The 16,225-nt window shown below is 36.3% G+C and overlaps 3 protein-coding genes across 3 annotated transcripts in view; 1 reads left to right on the forward strand and 2 right to left on the reverse strand.

The window, feature by feature from the left end:
• Positions 1-8,089, forward strand: part of aox5 (aldehyde oxidase 5) — a 60,813-nt gene extending 52,724 nt beyond the window's left edge. The window contains exons 18-35 of the mRNA XM_079891283.1: positions 2,916-3,042; positions 3,234-3,356; positions 3,483-3,579; positions 3,716-3,840; positions 4,082-4,215; positions 4,380-4,467; positions 4,553-4,639; positions 4,810-5,001; positions 5,245-5,475; positions 5,624-5,719; positions 5,816-5,944; positions 6,023-6,097; positions 6,201-6,253; positions 6,406-6,520; positions 6,750-6,815; positions 7,023-7,211; positions 7,552-7,719; positions 8,010-8,089. Of these exons, the coding sequence (XP_079747409.1) occupies positions 2,916-3,042; positions 3,234-3,356; positions 3,483-3,579; positions 3,716-3,840; positions 4,082-4,215; positions 4,380-4,467; positions 4,553-4,639; positions 4,810-5,001; positions 5,245-5,475; positions 5,624-5,719; positions 5,816-5,944; positions 6,023-6,097; positions 6,201-6,253; positions 6,406-6,520; positions 6,750-6,815; positions 7,023-7,211; positions 7,552-7,719; positions 8,010-8,060 (2,146 nt within the window). The 3' untranslated portion in view covers positions 8,061-8,089. The remainder of the gene's footprint in view (positions 1-2,915; positions 3,043-3,233; positions 3,357-3,482; positions 3,580-3,715; positions 3,841-4,081; positions 4,216-4,379; positions 4,468-4,552; positions 4,640-4,809; positions 5,002-5,244; positions 5,476-5,623; positions 5,720-5,815; positions 5,945-6,022; positions 6,098-6,200; positions 6,254-6,405; positions 6,521-6,749; positions 6,816-7,022; positions 7,212-7,551; positions 7,720-8,009) is intronic.
• On the reverse strand, positions 771-1,935 carry LOC307170219 (hatching enzyme 1.2-like; the record flags this gene model as incomplete). Its single annotated transcript, XM_079891286.1, has 5 exons — positions 771-1,169; positions 1,260-1,377; positions 1,458-1,598; positions 1,706-1,778; positions 1,867-1,935. The coding sequence occupies 5 exons, from the start codon at positions 1,933-1,935 to the stop codon at positions 779-781; spliced, it is 792 nt and encodes a 263-aa protein (XP_079747412.1). The 3' UTR covers positions 771-778.
• aox6 (aldehyde oxidase 6) overlaps positions 8,006-16,225 on the reverse strand; it is a 64,522-nt gene continuing 56,302 nt past the window's right edge. Inside the window, exons 18-36 of the mRNA XM_079891282.1 lie at positions 15,858-16,027; positions 15,114-15,240; positions 14,893-15,015; positions 14,701-14,797; positions 14,492-14,616; positions 13,433-13,566; positions 13,255-13,342; positions 13,029-13,115; positions 12,702-12,893; positions 11,663-11,890; positions 11,469-11,564; positions 11,266-11,394; positions 11,006-11,080; positions 10,722-10,774; positions 10,415-10,529; positions 10,247-10,312; positions 9,315-9,503; positions 8,891-9,058; positions 8,006-8,776 (exon numbers count right to left, since the gene is read on the reverse strand). Of these exons, the coding sequence (XP_079747408.1) occupies positions 8,714-8,776; positions 8,891-9,058; positions 9,315-9,503; positions 10,247-10,312; positions 10,415-10,529; positions 10,722-10,774; positions 11,006-11,080; positions 11,266-11,394; positions 11,469-11,564; positions 11,663-11,890; positions 12,702-12,893; positions 13,029-13,115; positions 13,255-13,342; positions 13,433-13,566; positions 14,492-14,616; positions 14,701-14,797; positions 14,893-15,015; positions 15,114-15,240; positions 15,858-16,027 (2,325 nt within the window). The 3' untranslated portion in view covers positions 8,006-8,713. The remainder of the gene's footprint in view (positions 8,777-8,890; positions 9,059-9,314; positions 9,504-10,246; positions 10,313-10,414; positions 10,530-10,721; positions 10,775-11,005; positions 11,081-11,265; positions 11,395-11,468; positions 11,565-11,662; positions 11,891-12,701; positions 12,894-13,028; positions 13,116-13,254; positions 13,343-13,432; positions 13,567-14,491; positions 14,617-14,700; positions 14,798-14,892; positions 15,016-15,113; positions 15,241-15,857; positions 16,028-16,225) is intronic.

A 16,225-nucleotide genomic window follows, 5' to 3' on the forward strand; every position in this document is an offset into this window, starting at 1 on the left:
TATTTTCCACGATTTATCCCAGTAATATTACTAGGGTCTTGTATGAGTGCCGAATTTTCCAGCATTCTGGCTCTGGCTTGTATTCACATAGAATGCTCCCCGACAATTTTCTAGAACCAAAGTTCATTGTGAACGCAGCCCTTATTTGCACCAAAACTTCACGCAATGTCTAGAACTGCATCTTTGGCTTACTTTGTGCTTCAGGTGATCAGATTTATGTCTGCTTGTGACTTTCTCAATCTTTGGCAACTTTGAAAGTTGAATTTATTTTACTAGAGGATGCAAGAGCGACTGACTCCAGAAGAGGGTCTCGGCACAATAAAGGTCTTTAAAATTGAGGTATCAAATGGAAAAACTCCCTTTTCAGCTCTGAACATATGATTACACCAGAACTAAATCTCAAAAATCTTTCCAAAATCTACATTATAACATTTTGCCACACACACAAAAAAAAAGTTATTTTGTTGAAATGTATAAATCATATACTGTGCCCAGTCCTCCAGTTCTCCTAAGGTTAAACCAGGTGGCTTTAATTAGGCTGCAGGAGAAGCTTAATACTATGACACCTTTAATGCTACCATCAAACACTTTCTTAACCTTGACATTGAATCACAAATAAAGCATGATTTTGTCTTGCAGTGTAGCTTTATTTTTCCCAACCCAACACAATCACACATTTCAGAAATCCAACACCATTAAAATACAGAAACATAATCTCATTACATTATTCATCTACAGACACATGAACTATATAAAAGTATGTGTGCAAGCCTCATCATCAGCATCCATACAGCTTCTGAATCCTCAGAACGTCAATTTTGGACAATCCCTGCCTCTGTCCGATTTGCACAGTCGCATCAGGAATGGGAGTGATGGTTTCCAGCCAGGGCTGAATGGCGAAGGCAGTTCTTCCATAGTGCATGATGGAGCCGTAGTCGTATGGAGTGTTTTGGTTGTTGGTGTTCTGTTTCTGGAAGTTGTAGGCCATATCAGGAGAGATGTTCTCAAAGTTGATTCTGACATACTTGTCACGATCGCTCCTGGTTTGCTCGTGGTAAAAGCCCAGGGCATGATTGAGCTCATGTTGTACGATGCCATTGTAAATGCAGCCGTCCCTTTTGAGGGAGACCACCTGTTTGCCACCAGTTCTACCTAGAGCAGAGAAGCACCTGAGAGGAGAGAGGAAATAAAGTGGTTAAATATTGATCTGTTAAAGGTCTGTTAAATGTTTCTTGTTGGTATAGTATGATTGTTCTTACCCATCTTTGTTCTCAATACTGATGTAGTCGGTCTGAGATGATTTGGCCACAAAGCGGATGCAGGTTTTGGCGTGAAAGACCGACATGGCGCTCGCAATCACTGATTTGTCCAAATTGGCTGCAAAAAGGGTCCACAGGTTTAAAATGGCATCTAAATGAATCATAGATATGTTCAATGAATAAAGGAGATTCACGTACAGAATTCCCTGCTCACTATGTAAGGGACCTCCACTATGTTGCTAGAGTTTTTCTTCCAGAAACAGTTGTTGTTGAGGCAGTAGAGAGCATTTCTGGTTTTGGGAAACAGCAGATCTCCTTCAATCAAGAGCTCAGAAGATCCTGTATTTGAAGAGCAATATATTGATGAAATAATGCAATATATTCATAAATCCCGACACTTTTTAGAAATGTGACCCATTGCTGGCTTTATCAGCAAGATGCTTCACCATTGTTGGTTTCTAAAATCCTTGTAGTGATGTCCACAGGTTCAGGCTCTGATACAAACACACCATCAAACATCTGCTCCTGGTGGTAGAAACAGAGATGTTTAAAACGACTCATTTGAGGACTGTTAATTGTTTAAGGGAGAGACTAGAAAGGACCTTACCATGAGAGGAGACGCCTGGGCGACGCCAAAAAGCAGCAGCAGAATGGAGAGGGAGGCTCTTGTGTCCATGTTGCCTCAGTGTGTGGAGATATTCAGGATGCTCCTGTGCTGAGATTTGATGCCTGTGAGCTATTCTGTCTGGACTTTATATTCACCTGAGTAGGTGGGTCTACTGGAGGATTATGGGCAGGGTCTTCGTGTCCAGAGACTAATGTGTTTAACTAAAGGGAGTGCACTCTATGTTAAGTCCAAAGCCCAGTAGAATCAATGGAGGTACCCAAGCTTGTTTAACTAATAGGGCTGTCACTTTACGTTCGAAAATCGATTGCACAATCGATCGGACCAACCAACACAAGTTTCGAAAACGTAAATAGGGATTCGATTTTAACAGTCTTTTCTCGGAGTGTGTCCAGCTCGTCACGATACGGTCGCAGCGAACGCATATCACACAGCAACTACAGGCTCTGCATAGCTACATAACAGCAAATTATACTTATGCATAATGTGTCTCTTTTTACTACAAAAATGTGAATTCTGCCGGTATTCAGACAGTCTCATGCATACAGATACAGATTCGGCTACGGTCTACAATCGCCTATGTAGGCGAAATTTGTTTGACATTTCTAATCGTAAACACAGCTATGTTGAAGCCTGCAGTAATGTTTTTCATTGATGTTATGGCAGTGCACTCTGCTTATTGTTTTTCAAGAATGTTGCACTCCTGTTTGTCATTGAGCACAAAACTTCACGCCAATAAATCAAGAATATAGCTGACTTGTGCGTGTCTCAAGCGCCCTTTTTACGTTAGTCCTTATGCCTGTTAGTTGTCCGTGGATTTGCCTATTTGGCATTTAAAATGGAAACGTCTTTAGACATGGAAAATCAATTTTACAATCGATTCAATGAACACTTATGTCTCAAAAATCGAACAGGATTTTTTCACAAATGTGACAGCCTTATTAACTAATTCATTCTTCAAGTGGATGCACTTAAAAAATATATATTTCTTTGAGAATCAAATTCTTGTCTCAACTTTATCATCACATCAGCTCTATAGATGCATCAGTGGCTCTAGCCATGCCTGGAGTGGTCGCCTTCATCTCTGCCAAGGATGTTCCTGGTCAGAATCGAAGACTCTGGTTCAACAACCCAGAGGAGCTTTTTGCAGAAGAGGAGGTACTACAATAAACATTCTCTGGTTTAGAGATCCATCTGAATACTAAATTATTTCTAGCTCAGATTAGATGTTTCAAGCTTTAATATCAATCAACAGTGTTTTTTTGTTGTTGTTTTTTTTTTTTTTTTTTTGCATTTCAGGTACATTGTAATGAAGGTAATGAAGTGTCTTGTCTGTTTGCCCTTTCCAGGTCATCTGTGTGGGGCAGATTATTGGTGCCACTGTGGCTGAGACCAGAGAACAAGCCAAAAGAGCAGCCGAGCAGGTGGTCATTAATTACCAGGACATCCAACCTATCTTTTTCACTATAGAGGTATTTCTAAACATTAATAATTTACATTAATAAAACACTTAATGGAGTGCTGCATGAAAGTTTGGGAGCAGCACTTATATTTTATCCTGCTAATCACAACACCACAACATCTTTGTTTTTATTAAGGAGGCCATAGAACACCAGTCCTTCTTTGACCCCAAGAGAAAACTGGAAAGAGGAAATGTCGAAGAAGCATTTGAGAAAGTTGACCACATACTGGAGGGTTTGTACAATTAAATACGAATCCTTAATTTGAATCAGATTCAACTCTGAATCTCTTTATATAGAAATCTTTTTTGAACCGTTAGTTGGGCTTTTTCTTGAGTCAATGTGAATAATCATTCTTTTATATCTCACAGGTGAGCTGTATATGGGTGGCCAGGAACATTTCTACATGGAGACTCAGGGATTGATTGCGATTCCTAAGGGAGAAGCAAGTGAAATGGAGCTCTTTGTTGCCAGTCAGCATGCAGCTTATACTCAGGTTTGTATTACCCCAATGACATGCATTGATGAATATGAATCAATATAAAGATATTCATATTTTACCCCAATGACGTACTTTGATGAATATGATTCAGTATAAATATATTCATATTTTGATGTAAATCTGCTTAAATAAACCAAATGAACTTAAAAATAGGAGATAGTGAATATGAAATAACAATGATATATTTACATAATCTTACTCCAGTATTGGCATAATTTCCTTTTTTAAACAACAGGAAGTGGTGGGTATCACTCTTGGAATTGACTCCAATAAGATCACATGTCATGTGAAAAGGCTGGGAGGTGGATTTGGTGGTAAAGTCATGAAGATTGCATCATTATCTGCCATCGCTGCTACGGCTGCTTACAAGTATGGCAAAATGAAATTCTTTCTTTCTTTTCATTTGCATATGTATTTGCTTTTATTGCTTATATTTAAGTATATTGTTTACTTATTTTTGTGAAATTTAAAGAAAATATGTATCTGAACAATGCTGATGCTAAGTATTGACTACACTCAAAATCGATCCACAGGACTGGCCGTGCTGTGCGATGTGTTCTAGAACGTGGAGATGACATGCTCATCACCAGTGGCAGGTCCCCTTTCTTGGGGAAGTACAAGGTAATTTGGAATTATGGGCAATTACTTTTGAAATCACTGGACAACTGTGCATCACAACAGCTTAAGTCCCATCTTTTTCCTACAGGTTGGATACATGAATGATGGAACAATCCTGGCTGCTGATATCACATACTACAGTAATGGAGGATGCACTCTGGATGAATCCTCTTTTGTATGTTGGTTTTTATAAATAGGCAATCTGATGAAATATTGAAATTCAAATAAGTAAATACTGAAAACTGTGAGCAAGGCTTGCAAAGAGAGACACTATCATGGATCTTGAATTCTTATGTAGGTCAGTCTCCAAGTCACATACGGTTTACTTTTTCTAATTTCGACCAGATCATGGAGAAAGCGCTCCTTCACATGGATAATGGTTACAAGATCCCTCATCTACGTGGACGTGGACTGGTGTGCAAGACCTACTTACCCTCATATACAGCATTCCGTGGCTTTGGTGGACCTCAGGGTTTGACCATCATCGAAAGCGTGTTACACGAGGTGGCTGTCAAGTGTGGCTTGCCAACACATCAGGTGGGACCTTTATGAAAGCAGAACAAGTTGGCTGAACAAACGTCAACCAGTGTTTTAATGGTTTGAAATTTGAGCTGATAACCAAAAGATTGTATGTTCAAGTGTTGATTCAGTATGTTATTGAGGTTGCTGAGTTGTTGAGAAGTGTCATGAATTTGCTGAAGTGAGATTATTTTGGTGTGTTAAAAACTTGATGGGCCTTCTGCTCAACTCTCTGAAAAAAAAAAAAATCATAATTTACAGGTGAGAGACATCAACTTGTACAAGGATGAGAAATGCTACACCCACCACAAGCAGCTCTTTTCCCCCCATGACATGGTGCGGTGCTGGAACGAGTGTCTAGAAAAATCCGACTATACCCATCGATGCCTGTCCATTGAGCAGTTTAACGCCCACAACCACTGGAAGAAGCGAGGGATCTCCATTGTCCCACTGAAGTTTGGAATCGGATTCTCCAAGGGCTTCTATAACCAGGTGGGTGAAAACTTGTGAGATTGCACATAAAATGGTGCATTTTGGTTTGAAGCTTCACACGACCACTTTAAAGGTTTTACTTTGGTATTAGTCAAGACTACTATGAAGAATTTCAAATCTTGGAAAATGTTCTTGTTATTCTCTTCAGGGAGCAGCATTGGTGAACATCTACAAAGATGGATCGGTTCTCATTTCTCATGGGGGAACCGAGATGGGTCAAGGTATCAACACCAAAGCCATACAGGTACGATGAGTCTCAGTGTTAAACGATGGATCCAAATACATACATCACATGAAATATGCCAGTTGCAACATAATGTCAATCTTCGACAAATTGCAGATTGCCAGTCGCATTTTGAAGGTTCCAATGTCTTCGATCCACATCAAGGAGACCTGCACAGGAAACGTGCCCAATGCTGCACCATCCGCTGCATCCTTTGGCACGGATGCTGTCGGGATGGCGGTCAAGGTATAGTGACAGTCATCCATTTACAAGTATTTACATTACTTTTTTTTCACAACTGAAATTGTAATATTTTGCATGTAGAATGGTTGTGAGAAACTAATGAGACGTCTGGAGCCACTCATTAAGAAACATACCCAATACACCTGGCACCAACTGGTTAGTAAGAGTGATATCCAAATACTCAATCATATAATACAAAGTGAATTAAAGATGTTACAGTGAGCGCCAAAGGAGAATCACTTACCTACTATGTTTCCAGGTGGTGGAAGCATATTGCCAGAAGATCAGTTTGTCAGCAACAGGTTTCTTCATGTAAGTGTTCGATGATGTAGCATTATGTACCGTGATGTAGCATAATGTAGCCGCATGGTAAAATGTTTGAGCATCCAACAAAATATTTGTTTGTGATATTTTGATAGTTGATTAAATGTATAAATATAAAATAAATTATATACTTATAACAGGGGCCCACACACCAGTGTTGACTGGGAGAAGAGTAAGGGCAGCGCATACTATTACTTTACTTTCGGTGCCTGTTGCTCAGAAGTGGAAATTGACTGCTTGACAGGAGATCACAAGGTGCTTGTCTTTTTTATTCATCTATATTTATAAAATCAAATAATTCATTAAAAAACTAATATAATTTGGCTATAGAATGCATTGTGATACATGTTTTATTAAAGATTTATAAGCAGTTATTTATATGTCATTGGTCTAGATTCTAATGCTGCAATTTATTAGGTTATGTGTGCGTACATTCACAATTTGAATATAAAAATTTTGTGGGCTGTGAAATGATATTTTACAGAACATTAGGACTGATATTGTGATGGATGTTGGTCGGAGCATAAACCCTGCTCTGGATGTTGGACAGGTACGAAAGATATGTTACTGCATTTTAAATGTGTGTGTGTGTGTCTATATATATATTATATATATATCTTTCTATCTATATACACACACACACATGTGTGTGAATAATATTTCTAAATTTCTTCTAAAAAAATAAAAAATAATATATTGGTTGTATTATTTGGCAAATTAGTCACCATACAGTTAGTAAATCTGTGTGTGTTTACAGGTCGAGGGTGGTTTCGTCCAGGGAATTGGGCTCTACACTATAGAAGAGCTAAATTTTTCCCCCGAGGGCGTGTTGTTGACCAGGGGTCCCTCTCAGTATAAAATCCCAGCTCTGTGTGACATCCCTCCTCAACTAAACGTGCATCTGCTGAGCAACGCAGAAAATCCTCACGCCATATACTCTTCAAAGGTAAGACAAAACCTCCCTGAATGTCAATACAATATGTTGTTGAGACAAAATAAGAAAGCTGTTTAAGTAAACTGGCAAATAATTAGTAATATTTACCTCTCAGTGATAATTGCAGACAAAACAAACACCAAAAGTTGTGTCTAGGCTTCTGTGATGGCAAAACTCTTCAGGTCAGGCTGGTTCACAGCAGATTTCAATCATTTAAGCAGATAAAACAACGTTTGCAACCTACTTTACTTCCGTAGTCTGACATACTTCCGAGCAAAACAGGATATTTATGCACAGTGGAAATTTGAATTAATGTTGAAATATTGTTTGAAAAGGTTGTTTAAATTTTTAGGGGATCGGGGAGCCTCCTGTGTTTTTCGGCTGCACTTTGTTCTTCGCCATTAAAGAAGCGATTGCGGCTGCACGGAGGGAGAGAGGCCTGAGTGACAGTTTTCCTTTCTCTTCTCCTGCTACTGCGGAAAAAATACGCATGGCCTGTGAAGACTGCTTTACCAGGATGGTGGGTATATAACCTATAATATATAATTTATAAATATATATAAATATAATATATAATATATATATAATATAAATTTATATATAAATATATAACCTACCTATATATAATGTTAAAATTATATAATTTAGTATAATATATAATTTACTTTATACTTTCTATAATATTTTTTATTATCTAATACATTTAATATACTGTATATTTATATATATTATTACAGGTGTATGGTTTTGCTCTTGATAATAATCTTAAATATCACCCTTTTTTTTTTTTTTTTTTTTTTTTTTTTACAGAATCCACTGGACAAGAAAGTAAAAATCAAACCCTGGTCTATTAATGTGTGAAGAAAAACATATCCAAATTCAAACTTTTTAATGCCTCACCTAAACAAGATGTAACTTCCTTTTCATTGTTGGAGACTTTGAGCTCATAAATTGGTTATCAATTCAAACTATTAACCTTAGATGACATGTCCAGGACTATATCTTCTAGCGTCCTTGATATTTTAATTGTGCAGTTAATGTTTTATAAAAGCTATAAGTAACTTGCTTAAATAACCAATAGTAGGATGAGGAATAATGTAATTCACATTTATTAAACTTGTCAAGCTGTCAAAGAAATCATAAATGTTAAGTGTGTTAATAATAAACATAACTATAAATTGATCTTGAGACGTGATTGCATGCAGAGCATCTTTTGTCTGTTTTTAGTTTCGGCAAGCAGCTGATAACAGTTGGATGTTAAATCAGGCGACTGTGAAATCATAAATGTTAAGTGTGTTAATAATAAACATAACTATAAATTGGTCTTGAGAAGTGATTGCATGCAGAGCATCTTTTGTCTGATTTTTGCTTTAGTTGATTAGTTTCGGCAAGCAGCTGATAATAGTTGGATGTTAAATCAGGCGACTGTGAAATCATAAATGTCATGTGATTTGATAAGAGCAACACAACAGCTTTGAGTGAGATAAAAATATAATAATAGGATGATGTTGTTTTCATATGTCCAGAGCCCATGGCTGAGCTGGTCCAGAAGTTGATCCAGGTTCACTTTGTGCAACCTACAAAAAACAAAATTATATTAATTTTATTCAGGTTTAAAACTTTATCTTTAAGGATCTGTTTAATCTAGATTTAGACACTTGAGCACGAATGGGTTACTGTAATTCTCATACCATCTTTGTGAAGTGTGTGGCACAGGCCAGACATGCCCGCTCTGGGGTGGCAGGGCTGTTTAGCTGGAAGGGGCCAGTTAAACCTGCATCATTTCGGGCTGCAGTCACAGCGTCTTTAATAGCAAAGAATACAGAACTGCCCAGGAACAATGTCGGTTCTCCGATCCCCTAAAACAAGTGCACCACAGTCAGAAAGCTTTAGTTTGCAATTATGTCACATCTAGATCAGATCTAGAAAAGCAAAAAAGAAAACACAAAAAATCTATACAAAGTCACACAAAAATCTAAAATAGGGTTCTGTATCAGGTTTGAATGCACTTGTAAGTGAACCACAATGGTTCCACAAAATCAAAATAAATTGACTTTGTGAACCTGGGAAGTGCATACATCCGTAATAAGGAGCAGATGAGTGAGAGTGAATCACCTTTGATGAATAGATGGCATGAGGGTTGGTTGAGTCGGCTAAAAGGTAGACATTGAACTTCAGAGGGATGTCACAAAAGGCCGGGATCTTGTACTGGCCTGGTCCACGTGTGTACAGAACACCAGATGGAGAAAACTTGAGCTCCTCCATGGTGTAGAGACCCAGACCCTGCATGAATGCTCCCTCAATCTAACACACATACGTATTATATGAATAAATACATATATACGTATATTGTAAGATAGTCTTTTCTGCTCACCAAGGCTGCATTTATTTGATCAAGAATACAGTAAAAACAGTAATATTGTGAAATATTGCAATTTAAAATGGCCGTTTTCTATTTGAATATATTTTAAAATGTAATTCATTCCTGCAATGGCAAAGCTGAATTTTTTTTATGCATCATCACTCCAGTCTTCAGTGTCACATGATCCTTCAGAAATCATTCCTATATGCTGATTTGATGCTCAACAAACATTTCTTCTTATTATCAATGTTTAAAACAGCTTATTTTTGTGGAAACTTTGATTTAAAAACAAAAAAAAAATAACTTTGAACAGTAGTGTATATGGGTCATTTGCCTATATATAGAGTATAATATAATATAATATAATATAATATATAAATGAGGCAAACAAAATTATTAAAATGTTTAAATTTGAAAAAAACGATGATAATTATGAACTTAACTACTACAATTATTAAAAAATAATTATTTTTCTCAAAATGTGCTCTTGGACCTGACACAAGGGGGAGCTAACACTTCTTTTATTCTGGTACAGTTACTGGACAATAGTGGTTAATCTAAAAAATTACCAATATTCCTAATTAATCAGATATATCTATTAACCACTAATTTTTAAATGATATATTTTGGTATTTAAAAAGGTTAATTTCTACAAAGCGAGGGAACATCATAGAGAACATCTTACCTGACCAATGTCAATGGACGGATTTATACTTCTGCCAATATCAACAACAATATCCGTCCTCAAGGTCTATGAGGAAAAGATGCAGTATGTCATATTCATTTTACACTGATTAAACAAATAGCAGAAAATGTATATGCCCTAAATCTTCTTCATCATATCTGCATTTACCCTGTACTCTCCGGTCAAACAGTCCAGCTCAACCTCACTGCAGCACACGGCATACGTGAAGTAAGCGTACGGCTTGCCTTCCTGCTTCTCCCAGTCCATGTCTAGATCATGACCTCTGAAAACAGACAAAACACTAATGCATCAAACAAAACCTCCATGTTTTGTCTAGTTTTAAGCCTTCGTTCTCGTCTTTGATGATGCACTGAAGATCACGCTGTTGAAAAACACTCTCAGCTAGCACTTTTATGTCTCAAAGTACATTTAGAAAACAAAAACACTCCTTTTAAAGGACATTTGGATGATTTACCTGTAGAATCCTGTGGCTGACAGACTGATCTTCTCCAAAAATGCTGTCATTATCTTGAAAGACATAATTTAAAGCAAATTAATAAAAAAATAAAAATACATAAAATATAAAAAAAAGAGTGATGGCCATAAAATAATAATAAAGCAATAAAAAATGAACGTGGCTGATTCAATCTGGTTTTAAAGTCCGAACTATCCATACAGGATATTGTAGAATTAATTACTGTATCCATCATTTTTATTTTGCATCAAAAACGAGAAATTTGAATAGTTTGTCAACTTTACCCAGTTCTGCCATGTTCCCTCAGGGTCCTTCTTTCTGATTGGCTCTAGTCTTTTGTACAGTATTTGGCAGGCATCCTGCAAAAAAATTATTTTAACAATCCTAAAGCAGACATTAAAAGCATAAAAAGGCCAAACAATCTAAATGCATACATTTAATGATTTCTTCAAAACCTATAGACAGAAGACATAAATCTTCCAAGATCAACAAATTATGTTGTCCAATCTGATCTTGTGCATCAAAAATCTGGTATACGATGTACCTGCACAGCCATTCCGTTGGCGTCGGTACCAAAGGACGCAGCAGACGGGCAGGTATTCGGGACACACTGTGTGCTGGTTTCAGAGATGTGGATCAAAGAAGCAGGAATATTCAGCTCTCGACTCGCTACCTGTGAAAAAACATGAGATCAGCCCAAAAACTCTGAAATGGTCCCAGATCTGTGCAGAAAGCTGGAAGTGGTACCTGTTGAACTTTAGTGTGTATGCCTTGACCCAATTCCACCCCACCGTGGCTCACTAGCACAGATCCATCCTTATAAATATGCACGAGAGCTGCCGCCTTTGTTATAAACACACACACACCAAAAGATCATTTGGAGTTTAAAATAATTTAAAATAACTTAAAAGTCTTAGCAGCATGTTTTAGGTTACAGTAACCTGGTTGAGGAAGCCCTCTGAAAAACCAATGCCATATTTAATGGGTATTATGGCAATTCCTCTCTTTTTGTACTGGTTCTGCTGGTTAAAGAGATCGATGGCCTGCCGTCTCTGACTGAAGGCAGCTTTTTCCATACACTCGTTCCAGCAGAGGACGAGATTCTTTGGGTCAAACTCCATCTTGTAGTGAGTGAGGGAAGCTTCCTTGTACATGTTTATCTCCCTGATCTGAAATAATGAAAGATTAAAAATAAAAAAATTAATAGATACATATTAGTTTCCATATCAGCAAAGGCTATATTCGTGACAATCAATAAATAAATGAATACATACATAATTATTACTATATCATCATATTCATTTCCATAACAGCAAAGACTATATTCATGACAATCAATGAATAAATAATAATTAATTTCCAGATCAACAAAGGCTATATTCATGAAAATAAATATTAATTTCCATATCAGCAAATAATATGTTCATGACAATAAATAAATAAATATAAATTAATTTCCATATCAGTAAGGACTATATCGATACAATTTTAAATTAAATAAATAGTTGTATCAGCATAAATAAATAAAAAACAAATAAATAAATAAATATAATATAAATAAATAAATATAAATAAATAAATGCCACATCAGCAAAGGCTATATTCATAACAATAAATAAATAAATGGATAAAAATGCATTGCCATATCAACATAAAAGGCTATTTTCATACCAGTAAACAAATAAATACATATTCATTACCATATCAGCATCAAAGGCTATATTTATGACCATACATCCATACATCCACGCAACAATAAATATCAGATGGTATCAAAATTAAAGGATATTTTTATGCCCGTAAATAAATGATGAAAGGAAATATACATATAAATATTTGAAAAAATGCTAAATATACAGTATATACTGTATATATTAACACCAACAGTTCATTAGCTCGATCAATAGTAATATGTGTGAAGTATAATGATGTAAACAAGCCAAAAGCAAAACATCATTTTGTGACTGCATGACACCCGACCTCTTCAGGTAGACGGCCGAGTTTAAGAGCAACATCATCGATCATACTCTCAATGACCAGCATGCACTGGGGCACACCGAACCCTCGGAATGCAGTATTGGAGGGCAGGTTGGTCTTGCAGGCCGCCGATCGCCCACGCAAGTTTAGAATATTATAGGCGTTATCGAGATGTAGGAGGATCTTCTCGGCGACCTGGCAGAGTGAAATATAAGAATAATGATACTGTACAAATTCTGTAATATATACGTTCTCCAATGTTTTTTACAAAGGTGTCTGCAGTGACCCTGAACATGTAGCTTCCACTATTAAAGCAGGAAGTGATCTCACCAGTACAGACTCATCTGCTGTGTTTCCGGAGTTGGCGTAGTACTGGAAATCGGCTGCTGTTATCCTCCCGTTATTCATGAATCCCACCTGTTGGAGTCAAAGTCAGAAACATGCCAACATTTAAGTAAATTACATAAATAAAGAGTAGCTAATAAATATACTAATAACAGCTAATAAACATTCACAGTAATTTTTTTTTTTAATTAGTGTTAGGAAAACCACTAGCCTTATATTTTCCCCACACTGGGTGACGCCCTCCGGTTATCAGCATGTCCTCTCCTCTCTCTAAAACACATCGTACTGGCCGTCCAGTCCTGGAGAGAGAGATTTAATATTTAATATCTAATTTAAATAAATTATTGTGAATCTGTCATTCTGATCGGGTCCGACTTATTTCGACTCACTTCCAAGCAGCAACAGCAGTGATTGAGGCCAAAATGGCAGTTTTGGTGACTTTGCCTCCGAAAGCTCCGCCCACTCGTTTAACGTGACAAGAAATGCGATTGGATGGGATTCCCAACGTCTCAGCTACGGACTCCTAAAACAAATTGGAACAAACATACTTTCTTGTACATGTTTATCTCCCTGGTTTGCAAAAAAAAAGTAAAAAAAAAAAAAAAAAAAAAAAAAAAATGTAATAAAATATTTTTAAAAAGATATAATATAAGGAAATAAATGAAAACAAAACAAAAAAATAAAATAAAGTCTCAGCTACTGACTCCTACAAAGAAAAGGGAGAAAAAAATAATTCTGCATGCTAATCTCCCTGATTTGCAAAAATAAAGTAAAATAAAATCTAATTTATAAAGTATAAGTAATATAATATAATATCAAATAAAATAAAATAAAATATAAGACAAAATAAAAAAAGTCTCCACTACTGTATTATACTTTCTTGTGCATGTTTATCTCCATGATCTGCGAAAATAAAATAAAAATGTAATATAATATAAACTGTTAAATGTATAATATAATATAATGTCTCAACGCGTAGAAAATTTGTCACACGAGTTTTGTCTCATCTGAACACGACGCATTAAGAGCCGGGGGGTGAAAACTTTTGGAATTTGAAGATGAAGGTAAATTGTACTTAATACGTGGGAAACACGTAAGTATCTTCTATTGCTTCTGAAGGACAGTACTAAATGAAAAAAAATTAATATAAAAAAAAAAAAAAAAAAAAATGTGGACATCTTCAACCTGTTCAAAAGTTTTAAGCGCCGTGTTTCCTTCTGGAGTATCAGTGAATGTTTGAACCTTTTTTTATTAGTTGTGTTTGAGTCCCTCAATTGTCCTCATTATTGGCCGATAACGATCAGCGCCCGATCAATCGGAGCACCCTTAAATATAATATAATAAATCAAAATAACAAAACAAAATATAAACAAAAAGTCTCAGCTACTGACTTAATCATAACATAATGACATAATCATTTCTATATGTAACTGATCATAATAACATACTTGCGTAAATGTAGGATGCTGAGTGGACAAATAAACTTTCATCTCCTTCTCTTCCCCAACTGGAATGACCAGAAAACTCTGTGTTTCCATGTAGAAATGCTCCTGTCCTCCGATCCGAATCTCTCCTATGAAACACGAAGCCGCATGTATGAATCAGGTGATCAGAGAGGAAAGTGTGCTTGATCATGGATATGGCAGCACAATCTAACCTTCAAACACATTTTCAGCCTCTCTCAAAGCCTTTTCCACATCTCCTCGCTCAATCTGTCTTTTAGGTAGAAAGAAAGACTCTTTCTCGATGGCCTCCTGAAAACAAGAAGATCCAAGAACAGCTCTTTAAGAATGGATCTTGTTAGACGGGAATAAAAATGAGCAGATCATTTCAGATTATTTCTTCTCACCTCCACTGTGAAGATGCGATCCTGCAGATCTTCATAGCCGATCTTCACCGCTGCCGCCCCACGTTTAGCGTGAGCTTTGGAATCTGCGACCACAGCACAAACCATCTGACCCACACAGGTCACCTGAGGACACAAAGGAGAATACGATTGCAAATTTTGTATGCAATTAAAATTCATACTTCAAAGAAATGCCTTACATAAAAAAATCATAATACACAGACCTCATCTTCAGCCAGCAGTTCTTCATCAATGCCTGTGAAGGTTCTGAACTTTTTCCCTGGTATGTCTTTGGCTGTGATCACATCCACCACACCGGGAAGCTTTAGAGCTTCACTAAAGTCAATATGACTGTGACGGTAAGACAATACAATCATTTAGATGTGAAGGTACTCATTTTTACTCAAAAATCCATTGTCATCTCAGTATCAAAGGCAATTTTTTTACTATAACTTATTACAGTTAGCATGAGATTATATCATTAGTAGATAGCTGATGCTGAAGTCGCCATGATGGATAAATGAATGTACATTTCCATATCAGCAAATGAAACTGATTCAAATTCATTCACAATAAAAAAAATAAATGTTATCATAAAAGGCTATATTTATGGCAATAAATAAATACATACATGCATACTAATTGAAATATCAGCTTCAAAGGCTATATTTATGACAATAAATAAAATAAATAAATATTAATTGCATATCAGCTTCAAAGGCTATATTTATGTCAATAAATAATTAAATATTCATTGCCATATTAGAATAAAAGGCTATATTTATGACAATATATAAATAAATTAATAAACATTCATTGTCATTTCAGCTTCAAAGGATATATTTAAGACAGTAAATTCATTTGCTGATATGTAAATGAATATTCATTCATTCATTCAAATGATTGTACACATAGATGTCTAACAGTTTTTAAAGTTAAAACTGTCAAACTGTCTGCATTTATCTTACGTGATTTTGGCATGTGGTCTGGAGCTTGTCACGATTGTGAGGAAAAGTTCACCATCGGTGTGTGGTAGGTCATCACAGTACACGGCCTCTCCAGTAGCCTGACTCAGCGCGGACCGGTGCATCTTGGGTCGGCCCACAGGATCTTGAGCTGGCTGACCCTCCAAGACATTCTGTACACATAAAACACACTTTTGTGTTGCTTTTTGTGGACTTTTAATAGAAAAAACGTTAGCAGACAAGACAATAAAAGGTGTGTAGAGAGAAATGAAGCAGAAACAGGAAAGTTGCAACTGGATTCGAACACAAATTTCCCATATGAGAACCACGAGACCATGATTTTGCCATTTACATTGCTTTTATGGACAGCT

Source organism: Squalius cephalus (genome assembly GCF_949319135.1).
Source record: "Squalius cephalus genome assembly, chromosome: 13".
Lineage (NCBI taxonomy): Eukaryota > Metazoa > Chordata > Actinopteri > Cypriniformes > Leuciscidae > Squalius > Squalius cephalus.